The following is a 13,131-nucleotide window of genomic DNA, read 5'->3' on the forward strand; positions in this document are numbered from 1 at the left end:
CAGAATAAATGCCATATTTCATGCCGTGGTCAACAGGAAACCTGACTATTGCAGCTATTAAATTATATTTAAAGTAATGCTCCATATATTGCCCTTTCCCGAAAGTCAATTCTTCCATTAAAAATCACCATCTGGTCATAATGCAACCAGCCGTGTATTTTGAATTTTGTAAAAATAACTTCTGATTTTTATAGTTAGAATCTGTTATTATGGCCTTTAAAGATCTCACTTAAATAGTAAGGTTGTAAAAGTCTAAAAATGAAATAAATAGAGTTCAAATGTGGGTGATATATAACCTGTATCAGAACCATTTTTCATAAATAGTCAACTAGACATATTAAAGGGACATTCAAGACACCACAACAACCTATGCTCATTGCTTCAGTTATGGTACATTGAGTTCCCTTTTCCTTATAAATGCAGCAAAATCTATAATATTCCTGACATCAAGAGATTAATCTAAGGTTGGAATACATGAGAAGACACTGTTCACAAAACCATCCTGCCATCATTGTCTTGCCATTTCTCACTTATGACAATTGATGAGAATTTTCTCTGGAGATTCTCTGTAGACTTCTGTTTTGTACCTTCACCCATGAGCGTAGTGTACACAAGTGATGTGGCTTCTGACAGCCTCATCTGTCGGAAGACGAAGATGTACTTGAACCAGTAGATGACTGAGTAGAAGAGTGCGAGCGTAAGGTAAGTATATCTCTCTTACCATTTTCCCTAGGGCACCACTATGAAAGTAGGCATGTCAAAAACCAGTAAGAAATTCACAATTAGCAGTCCTACTTTACACGATGTGTTTGAATTCAATTGAGATGGCAAATGGTTGCTTTGTGATAGGTTACAAAGGCATTAAGTGGGAAATCGTGTCAGAGACTTCACATCAAGTATGATCAAGGAGCACTTGTTGTTACCTTGGAGCTCTAATGCAAGTACCATGAAAGTATTCTTAATGCACCAATGTTCCTGCATACTCGTGGTCCAGGATGCAAGATGGTGTAATTATAACCTGACAACTTTAGCCATTACCAGTTTATACCCAAAGGTAGTCTTTTGTGGATGAGCTTAAGCAATTATTTAATTATATAGGAAAAGGCAAGCTCATGATAGTTCAGTTTATTTGAACAATAACACCCATAATGCCTAGCTAGCCCTTAGATGAGTTTGGAATGCATCCAACACCAGACAAATTGCCAAGCTCAGGAAATTGTATGAGCTTAACCACTGGCAGAGATGTCAGTACAGAACTTAGTTGGTTAACTAAGTTGGTGAGCCAGTGGCACAGCTATTTTAGGATAGATCATGGGTGACTGGAGATAGATAAGAAAATCCAAACAGTTCCCTCATTTAAATGCATTATGGAAATTTAAGCTGTCAACACAAGCATGCCTATAAATATGCTAAATAGTCTCAGCGGTCTCCTGACAAGGCATGAGGGTGGCAAAGAGAGATGGAAAAAGCAGGATATATGCAGAGGAAAGATGGAGACACATGAGACTGAAGAGGGGGCGAAATGTAAACAGAATTTGTATGAAAGAGCAGTGAGTGATTCAGATTTATAAACAATTTTACATAAAAGAGCACATTTAATGGTTTATATGAAAGCACACTTTTGAGCTGTGATTTAAAAAAAAAAAGGAAATAAATAATTTTGTAACCCCACTTGGTTTCGTTTTATACAGACTGTTAACCGAAGAGGTACAGATCTGGCCTGTTAAACAGACTACATTATTATTATTGCAACCTATTACACACCAAAGTATTCCACATCACTATGCAATAGGTGGACTAACAAACTAATAGTTGCGACAAGACAAGATGTAAAATTATAGAAGATGGTGAGATTACAGTGTAAGAATGCTGGTTTTAGGGAATATGACTGGGCTTGTTTGGAAAGAAAAGGGACATGGCATGCTAACTAGCTGCTCTCAGGCCCTGTGAAGACTGACCATTTATAATGTATTTCTAAGGACTTGTGCAAGGAATGTATTTCAAAATTCAGTTACGCCTCTATATTTATCACACCAGTAGTAATGTGATTGTTGGGCAGAACAAATACAAAGGGAACCATTAAAGGGATACTATAAGCACCAAAACAGCTCTAGCTTAAAGGGTTACACAGAGTACCATGACCACTCTAGTGACTTGAAGGTGGTTGGAGGTTGCATGTGCACCTTTTTAATATGAAACCCTGCACATACAGAGTTAAAGAAACACTATAGCATTAGGAATACAAATCTCTATTCCTAACGCTATAGTGTCCCTCTGTCTACTCATTTCTAGGTCCTCCCAAGGTACCAAAAACATGAACTCGGCACTGCTGGCCTCTCCTCCCTAGCCAGTGTCACGGAGGAGGCCATGCCTTCTCCTTGAGGGTCCAATCCAATGCTCCTTGTAGAAGAGCAATTGAGGATCTAATGCAAATGTGCAATTCAATGTTTTGAAGCTTCCGAGTCACATGACTGTTTTAGTCTGTGCTGCGTAAGTTCACCTGGTGCCTGTCAGTATGATAACCACTAGAGGAGGAGTTAATCCTGCAATGTAAACATTAGACTTTTTAAAAAAAACATAGTGGAAGGACATTGCATTAAGACAACTTTATTAAGATGAAATGGTCTGGGTGGCTATAGTGTTTCTTTCAAACCCCTTGCTGATGGTATAATTCTACCGCTAGCAGCATTATTGTTATAGCTGTGCATATGTAACATCTATGATCAGAATGCATAGCGACCAATGGCGGCACAGGGAGTTGTTGCTAGAGTTGCATAAACAAAGTGAATTAACTCCTAAATCACAGAGAATTGAGCTTTGCAACTGCATGGACAAGATCTATACACCAAAACTACTCCAACATATGCATAGTACCAATAAATAAGCATCATTGTCAGGATCCTATCCTGACAACTAAAATCATGTTTAATTTCTTCTGTTTTATTTTACTACAATACCAGTTTTTCACCACTAGTGGCCTCCCTAGCTACTAGTCAAACCTCAGCTGCCTCTCTCACCTGCCTAACATGATCATCTAAAAATGCTATAAGTGGCCACACCCTGCTAACCAAATGGCCTTTACGTTGATTGAAGTTGTTGTTCTGAACCTGAGATAACATCTCATCCTGGCTCATACTTGTCAGGATTAGTTGATCCAGCACGCAGAATTGTATCACACCTAGGACTAAGGGTAACGTATGGCCAGACCTAACATACCCGAGAATAGTCAATATACTAGCCAAGGTAAGGGACACAGAACGAGACACAGCGATTAGGAAAAGCCAATAGTCAAGGATACCAGAAGTCAGGGAAGTCAAAACTAAGCCAAAGTCAAAAACCAGAAATACACATTCAGGAACACACTCTCGGATAACCATCTAAGGGAAACCACAACAGGGCACTGATCAAAAGGTAATTTGGGTTTAAATAACCCTTCCAAAGCTGTAATTGGCAGTACGTGGCCTCTGACCCCAATACGTGCGTGCACGTCTATGACGTGACGTCGCACGCACATAAGCGTCATCTTTGATTTGGGCAAAGGCTATTTCCCTATTAAAATTGAAACTGCAGCGGCCGGCGTCTCTAGTAACGCCGCACATGCTGGAGACCGGGATGGAAGGAGGTCGGGCTGTGATCTGCCGCCGGTAAGATAAGTATTTGTTATTTCTGTCGGTGCGACCGCTGTGTTTCTGTGCGGCCACGCTGACAGAAACCAGCGGCACCGTGACAATACTGAGAAAATCTGCTCAACTCTAAATACCATTGAACCATTCTGATCTACCCAACCAACCTACTTTGTTTCCAGTCTCCTCTTTTCCAAGAAGCTTGGTAACAAAACCTGATCTCCAATACCAAACTGATTTATTTCATACTGGACTTTGATATCTTTTTACTTTTGTTGCAAACCATTTTACTGCAACAAAATTCAATACAACCTACCTGGCTAATACAAACTTTCCTATTATTTGCATCTATCCTGAATACCCCTATTACAACTATCTGATAACTGATAATTGCCTTCAACCAAAATAGACTGAACTAAACGTCTAACTAACCTGATTTGTTAAACCTTTATATTCTGTTTAGTTCTGTCTTATTATATTATGTTTGCCTGTAACCTATAATTTCTCTTATAGGCTTTCCTTCTCTTGATTTACCTGTAATCTCATTTATAGGTTTCCCTGTCTCCTGATAACCTTCTTGTGGCATATTGCCTAACTCATATTTTTTCATCCTTTTTCCTATAATTCCGCTTGTAGGTTCTCCTTCTAACTTTTACCTATAATTCCGTTTATTTTAATATATATTTGATTTTTCATTTAAATTCCATCCATATAACACACTTTCAAAATACGTTTACTATATTACAATAGTTAAATATTATACATATCATTTCTAATACCATACGTTTTACATTTGTACATAAATGCGTTCAGAATCAAAAGAATGCACGCATTAGCCTCTTTCTTACTCATACAAAGATATGAAAAAAAAAAAGAAAGGACACATTGGAGCTGCTAATTTACCTATGAGAGGTTGGTATTGGGGAATTTGAGGGGAATTTAAACTTTTAAGCTTAAATATCTAACCCAAGGGGCCCAGATTTCATCATATTTCTCTTTGGATACTCTATCTATTGCTTCCATCCTGCATTGGAAATCCACTTGTGTACAAATATCTTGCCATTTTAAGGGACCTATGCTTCTCCAATTTCTGGCCATGACTATTTTAATTGCCATAAAGATATGAATCATAAGAATTTTAAATTTTATATTAACCCTTGGCATGTCTAAGTGGAACAGAAACATTTGAGCCGTTATAACGGTTTGTGCCTTCAAAATCAAGTTTACTAAATCAGATAGAATTCATTTCATAGGCTTCAACTCCTCACAATCCCACCATATGTGGGGGAATGAGCCTAGTTCCCTGCCACATCTCCAGCAATCTGGTAGAAGTGTGGATTGAAATTTATGGAGGCGAGTGGGCACCAAGTACCATCGGTACACAAGTTTAAAATACACTTCCTGTATATTTACCCCGTGTATATGCCTTTTTACTAAGTGTAGACCCAGAAGCCACTCTTCAAGCGGAAAGGAGATTTGAAATTCTTGTTCCCATTTAATCAGTGCTGACGCTTTATCTATTTGCCTTTGGCTTTTTATAAAATGGTTAAATCTGGAGGCAATTTTTTTTCTATAATGGAATGCTATAAATTGATCAATTGGGGAATTTTCCGAATTTTTTTTTGCTTAAGATGAAAGATTTTATTCTTAAATTATTAAATATTTCTTTAGAAGGGAGATTATATTTAAGCTGTATCATTGAAAATGATAACATTTGATTTTCCTCTAGTAACTCTGCAAATTTTGCAATTCCACACTTTTCCCATTCTTGAATATTTATGTATTTTATATAAAGTTTTAAGCATGCTAATGGGGCATTTCTTGATATATATTTAGTACCATATTTTTTCTTTAGATATTTTACTATATAGATCATTGTATTATTCATCGGATTATTAGATTTTATATTTTTTACGAACTCACTGTTGCACCACATGAGGAATAGAGGTTCGATATTGCAAAGATCAGCTTTTTCAATATCTCTCCAAGTTGGTCATGAAGTTATAAAGTTATCACACTTAATTAGATGTACTGTCATATTAATCATATATCATTTTTGTACATCCGGAAAGGAAACTCCCCCCTCCCTCCAATCTCTCTGTAGAATTTCCAGTGACACTCTGGGTCGAATATCCTGCCATATATAATCTGAAATTTGTTTTTGAAGACCGCGTATCGTCTGGGAGGCCACCATCAACGGGAGATTCCCAAATAGAAATGTCAATTTGGGAAGTAGATAGGAGTTGACTGCCTCAATTCTTCCCATCCATGACAGTTAAACCCCCCTCCAGGTTTTTAGAAATGTCCTAAATTGAGTAGCAATTTCTGAATAGTTAAGTTCTCTGATTTCTCTATAATCCAAAGATAGTCTTACCCCTAAATGCTTTATATTCCTAGCCTCCCAATCACACTTGAATTCCTCTTTAAGCATTTTTTCCCCAGGCCCGATTAGACCTTTTGTCAAAATTTGTGTTTTCTTTATATTTACTTTCTAGCCAGAAAATTTACTGTATTCCTTAATAAGACCGAATACTGCTGGAATAGATCTAATAGGGTCCGTAAAAGACAATAGAACATCATCTGCATAGAGTGTTATTTTATTCTCCAGAGTATTCACCTTTAACCCACTAATATCCTTACTCTGTCTAATAGCAGCTGCCAAAGGCTCTATAGAAAGGATATATAACAGGGGTGCCAAAGGGCAACCCTGTCGCGTCCCATTTCTAATTGGAAACCATTTTGATTGAAACATAAATCCAGATACTCTGGCTTGGGGATCTTTATATAATGCCATTGTACACTCCTTAAAAACACCACCTATGCCAAAGGCCTTCAAAACCTCTTCCAAGTACTTCCAACTAACGCGATCAAAGGCCTTCTCGGCATCAAGGGTGACCAAGGCAAAAGGGGCCTTTGATTTGCATGATATAAAACATTCATTAATTTCCTGATATTGTCGGACGTACCCCTACCTTCCACGAACCCGCTCTGATCTAAATGTACAATATCTGGTATAGTTCCTTTAAGTCTATCGGCCAAAATTCTAGAATACAATTTAATATCTAAATTAATAAGAGAAATTGGCCTATAGTTTGAAGTATATATTGGGTCTTTATCTGGTTTAGGGATTGGCATTATGGAGGCCTGAAGCATTTCTGATGGAATAACTTTATGGGTGGCAAATTCGTTAAAAGTCTTCAATATATATGGGGAGATTATGCCATTTAATTTCTTATAAAAGATCGATGAAAAAACATCTGGACCTGGAGCTTTGCCCACTTTTAACGCTTTAATAGCATTGCTAGTCTCCTGTATAGAAAATGGAGCATTTAGCTGATTTAATTTTTCGATGGATACTTTTGGCAAGTTTAATTTGTCCAGGAACTGCTGTATTTCCCATTCGGACGGCTCCTTAAGTTTTAAATTATACAAACTTTTATAATATTCTTCAAATGCATTGGCTATTTGAGTTGGTGAAAAACGTTTTTTGTTTCCAGCTATAATATATTTTATGGATTGAAGTTTGTTTTTATTTTTTAATTTATTTGAAAGATTTTTTCCTGTTTTATTGTTTCCATAATACCATCCCTGCTTTAGTATTAACATTGCTCTATTTATTTTCTCTTGAGTTCTTAACAAGATTTTTTTTTCTAATCTCCTTAATATCCTCCAAGACCCTATAATCTAAAGTAATCTTATGAAGTCGTTCCAATTTTGCCAGATCTAAATTAAGCTCATTCAACTATTTTACTTTCTTTTTTTTTTATATTAGCACCCAATTTTATAAGACATCCTCTCATATATGATTTAAAAGTACACCATAGCATAGTATTAGAAACGTCCCCGGTATCATTACTTTCAAAAAACTCTCTGACCTGGGTACGCAGTTCTTCCACATTAATTTCCGATTTTAATAGGGTTTCGTTTAATCTCCACCTGTCTCTACATTTGTATTCAGCATTATTTTTTATTTCTAAACAGACTGGTGCATGGTCTGACCATGTTATAGGTCCAATTGTCACCTTATTGACTCGATCTAATGTATCGGCCCTAACCAAAAAATAATCAATTCGAGTGTATGACTGATGAAAGTTTGAAAAAAAACGTATAATCTCACTCTTCTGGATGTTGTGTTGTCCAACAGTTATACAGACAATTTTTAGCTATAAAAATCTGCATCATTGATGATCCTATTTTTTGACTATCATCTTTATTTAATGGCTTGTTTCTATTCCTATCTACTTTAGTATCTATAATGCAATTAAAATCCCCGCCGATGATCAGGCTTCCAGACGACACGCGGTCAACCTTTTGTATTAAACTTTCAAAAAATCTATGTGGGAGTTGATTTGGAGCATATACATTTACCAGGGTATACAGTATGTCATTAATTCGAGCTATAACTATTAAAAACCTGCCACCAGGATCAATCTCCTCATGAACAAGCTCATATTTCAATCTGCTTGAGAAAAAGATTGCTACCCCTCTTTTCTTATTTTTTCCAGTCAGATTAGATCTGTGTACCACTGGAAATATTTTTACTATTTAAAATTTTTTATAATTCCATAGCTTAGATGTAGAGTTTGTCCAATGTGTTTCCTGAACAAAACCGATATCAGTTTTACTATCAATGAATAGTTTGTATAAATAACCTCTTTTCTGTCCTGAGTTTAAACCCCTTGCGTTAATAGATAATATATTAAGTGACATCTTGCCACTGCTCCCTCCACCCCTTCCTCCCCTCTAACCACCTCTCGAATAGCAGCCAACACACCAATCCTCTCCTGCTTTTTCCATTCGGCCATATGATGTATAGCCTTCTGAAAATGTTCCACATCAAACATTCTACTTGAACATTCATTCCATTATACAAAGAACTTCTAGATAAAGTCTTCATATTTAGACCTGCTGCCGTCGCAGGACCCCGGACCAGGAAAGTGAGCTACGTATATTTTATATTTTAAACCTATGTATCTTTTTTTTTTTTTTTTTTAACAAGGACGCAACAGTGCTGATTTTCAATAATACAATTTCAGCACCACAGCCTACCTGCAGATTATTCACTATTATACCATTGCACATTTAGCTAAGCTTGTCTAAAACAATTTCATTTACATTTTTGTTTTTATGTCCAAAGTTACCTCGTTTAACTTTCTCCCCTCGTGCACCTCCTATTCTCTCCTCTATGCCAATTCTTCCATTATTTTCCTAATAATGTGACTTCAATTGTCGTATTAATTTAAGTGAACTATATATTTTTAAGTGTTTTTGTGTGAGCAAACTAAAATTTAACGTTGTGTATTTATTATACTCGATTTCTACCAACATCCATTCTTTAATTTTCTCCTTTCACCCTTTTCATTCCCTTCTTTTCCTTTTCTTTTCTTTTGAGTGCAACTAAATTGGAAAAACTTTACCCTATCTGTATATACATATTGTACCTTTTAACCCCTCTTTCTTATTCGCCACTTTTTGTGTAAACCATTGTTATGTGTATCACATTTTTCCTCCCTTCACCTCCCCATTCTTTTTCTTTTTCCTTCTTTCCATTACTTCCTTTTTTAATATTTGTGTATATTTCCATTTTTTTTCTTTTTTTTTTCCTTTCTCCTTTACTTAACTTATTCAAAAAATTCTAATGTATGTTTACTTTCAACAAATCTAAGTGATTTGTATTTCTTTTGAACCGTGCTAGAGAACCCTTATCATATATTGACCCAGATTGAGATATAAATGAAAGGAGAGAGAGAAAAAAAAAAGTTAAATTTGAGGTAAACTTCCAAGCTATCAATTTCTCTTTAAGTGCCATATTGTCTCTAAAGATATATGTTTGATCCTTAAAAAAGACCATAATTGCCATCGGAAACAGCCACTTATATCGTATCTCCATATTCCTAAAAATTGCCGTCTCCTCTGAAAAGGTTCTTCTTGCTTGTCTTGTCTTCTGTGATAAGTCCTGAAAGATTTTTAGATGCCTCCATCTCAAAAAACAAACTATGACATCTCTTGGGTAAGATTTATCAATTCCATTTGGTTTAGGCAGTCTATGAAATCTTTCAAAAGGTTCAGGGCCCAAAGTCTGCGGGGACAAAATATTTGAAAAGAAGCTATCCAGATAGGAGTATAGATCTTCTTGTGTTATTAATTCTGGTATGCCTCTAACTCTTATATTATTTCTCCTAGAGCGATCTTCTAAATTTGTGATTTTAATCTCCATGTCTTGCAATTTCTTCTCTAGTTGTATATTGAATGATTTAATATGTTCGTAGTCATCTTGAACTTTTTGTAGTATTATTGCCTAACTTGAGATTTTCTCAGAAAGAACGGAGACTTCTGATCTGAGGTCATTTGTATTATGTTCAATATCATTTTTAAGTTTTTTATGTAGATTGTCCAGCATTTGAGTTAGTATTTGTTGCGAGATTCCCTGTGATATTTTTGGCAAGTGTGGGAAATCATCTTCTGATAAATTAGACATTTGATGAGCGGAAAGCTCAGCATTTTCTAAAGGCAAAGATTTTCGCTGCTTCTCTGGTTCTGTAGACGCCAGTTTAGGTGAATTATATGTGCTAATTGATGCTTTCTTTTTTTCAGTATTTAGGGCGTTCTCTTTCTTAGGAACCATGTGTAGTGAAAAGATATCCTGCTTCAGTTTGATAAGAATTTGTATTCCCTTTACCTTTAGCTTTATTTTCAAGCATAGATATGCTGTTTGTTGGAGTTAAGTGATGCTCTTTTACATCTAAATTCCCTTCACTTGGGAATGTACAATTATTTAACACATATGTCTTTAAACTAGATGATACTAGTTTAACCTCTTGCGGGTTTTAATACTTGACATATAGTTTTATTCCCTCCAGCCTTTGTTACTTAGAAAGATTCAGTCCATTTTAAATATAGATTTAAGTAAGTTTGAATTATTTGTCTCAACCAGTAGGTAAGTAACAGATAAATAAGTATTACTTACAAGTGTTAAATTTATATTCACTGGATTCTCTGTCACCACCTTGAAAGCTTCTCTTGCCTCCCCCCCCCTCTTTTCTTCCTTTCTTGAAGATACCGTATATACTCGAGTATAAGCCGAGTTTTTCAGCACATTTTTTGTGCTGAAAAACCCCAACTCGGCTTATACTCGAGTCAATAGTCTGTATTATGGCAATTTACATTGCCATAATACAGACTGGGGGGAGAATGGGGCTGGCAGAGCTGTAACTTACCTTTCCTGCAGCTCCTGTCAGCTCTCTCCTCCTCCGCGCCGTCCGTTCAGCACCTCGGTCAGCTCCCAGTGTAAGTCTCGCGAGAGCCGCGGCTCTCGCGAGACTTACACTGGGAGCTGACAGAGGGAGCTGCACAGACCACGTGGAGGAGGAGGGAGCTGACAGGAGCTGCAGGACAGGTAAGTACAGCTCTGCCAGCCCCCCTCTTCCCCCCCACTGACACTGGACCACCAGGGAAGGAGCCCCCCTCCCTGCTATGTATCAAGCAGGGAGGGGGGACGAAAAAAAAAATAATTAAAAAAAAAATTAATAATAATGCCATTAAATAATAAATAATAATAATAAAAAATATATAATAATATTAAAAAATAAAAAATAAAATAATTAATAATATTAAAAAATGCCCACCCCCACCAACACATACACAAACACACACTGCATCACACACACTCACACTTCATTCATATACACACACTGCACTCACACACACTGCACTCACACACACTGCACTCACACACACACTGCACTCACACACACTGAACTCACACACACACTGCACTCATACACACACACTGCACTCATACACACACACTGCACTCATACACACACACTGCACTCATACACGCACTACACTCATACACGCACTACACTCATACACACACACACTGCATTCATTATATACACACACTGGGAATAAATATTCAATTAATATATACACACACACACTGCACTCATACGCACACACACTGCACTCACACTGCACTCATACACACACACTGCACTCATACACACACACTGCACTCATACACACACACTGCACTCATATACACACACTGCATTCATACACGCACTGCATTCATACACTGCACTCATACGCACACACTGCATTCATTATATACACACACTGTAAATAAATATTCAATTAATATAATTTTTTTAGGATCTCATTTTATTTAGAAATTTACCAGTAGCTGCTGCATTTCCCACCCTAGTCTTATACTCGAGTCAATAAGTTTTCCCAGTTTTTGGGGGTAAAATTAGGGGCCTCGGCTTACATTCGGGTCGGCTTATACTCGAGTATATACGGTATCTCACATTCTGTCCCTCACATCGATACCAAAGCCATTCTTTACACTTGAGGAGCCCAAATGCCAGCAGCCTGCAGAGTTGTGGAGTCTTAGCTAGATGACAGTCACTGTCATCCCGATCTACCTCGCCGTTTCCACTGCCTTGCTCCGTCAAAACTCGGCGTCCATGCTGCCTCACTTCCTCACTTCCTGGTCCCGGAAGCGCACGGACCTGTTATGTGCGCACGTGCTTACGTCACGTACCGCCCGCCCATGTCCGATCTGTTACGAGCACCCATAATTCCGTTTATAGGTTCTGCTTCTATCTATTTCCTTATAACCTGTCTGGGGCTTATTGCCTACTCTCTTTATTTTATAACCCTCATTATACTTACCTGTAATCTTGTTTATAGGTTCTGCGTTCCCCCTTTTATCTATATTATTTCCATTGGCCTTTAAGTCTTGCTACACTTATTATTTCAAGTCAAAACCATATCTAAGTATTCCAATTAAGGGCCTCAATTTAACCCTGGTATAAGTCTCTTATCTGACCTTATCAGAACAATCACCTCTTAAAATGTGTTAATTCTCCCTGTAAACCTTCCTGCCATGCTACATTGACACCACCTAAAACATATGTGCTTTCTTTGGGCTATTTGCAATGTTGGATCATTGAAAGAGTGTTTTTGAAGAGTTCAGTGGCAAGATTCTTCAATACCTTTTAAACCATGGTTCCTAAGAAATGCTGCTTAGAAATTATAACAGTAGAATGTGTTTTTATATTGGAGTACTTGGATGAAAAAATGGGAAACAGCTGCTATATATGTCTATAATATATTTCTGCATAACACATGCTGCCTTGCTCTTTGACTATCTATGTGAATGTATTGTAAACACGTATTAATTTGTGAATCAATCACTAACGAGATAACAAAGGTGTGATGTTGTCAATATTATCAAGATTATTCATTGTTAGATCCGTCATGCATTCATTAGTTTTTTTTTACTGCAGTGTTAAATTATTTTACTATTTTTTTTTTACTATTTCTTTTGCAGAGTAAAAGCAGCGGTTGGTGCTAAAATAATGGATGTGAGAGTGGATGACCTTGGGCAGTGGGAGGTACAGAAACAGATTGAAAATAATGAGAAACACACAACTGCCACACTTGTATGTGTGCGCCATGGCCCACTGGTGCAGAGCAGGTATGTCATTCTAAAAATGAA

General features: G+C 37.0%; 1 protein-coding gene across 1 annotated transcript in view; it reads left to right on the plus strand.

The window, feature by feature from the left end:
* TMEM132B (transmembrane protein 132B) overlaps positions 1-13,131 on the plus strand; it is a 604,598-nt gene that overhangs the window by 266,666 nt on the left and 324,801 nt on the right. The window contains exon 3 of the mRNA XM_063454335.1: positions 12,964-13,110. Coding sequence (XP_063310405.1) covers positions 12,964-13,110 — 147 coding nt within the window. The remainder of the gene's footprint in view (positions 1-12,963; positions 13,111-13,131) is intronic.

This window comes from Pelobates fuscus, chromosome 5 (genome assembly GCF_036172605.1).
Source record: "Pelobates fuscus isolate aPelFus1 chromosome 5, aPelFus1.pri, whole genome shotgun sequence".
Lineage (NCBI taxonomy): Eukaryota > Metazoa > Chordata > Amphibia > Anura > Pelobatidae > Pelobates > Pelobates fuscus.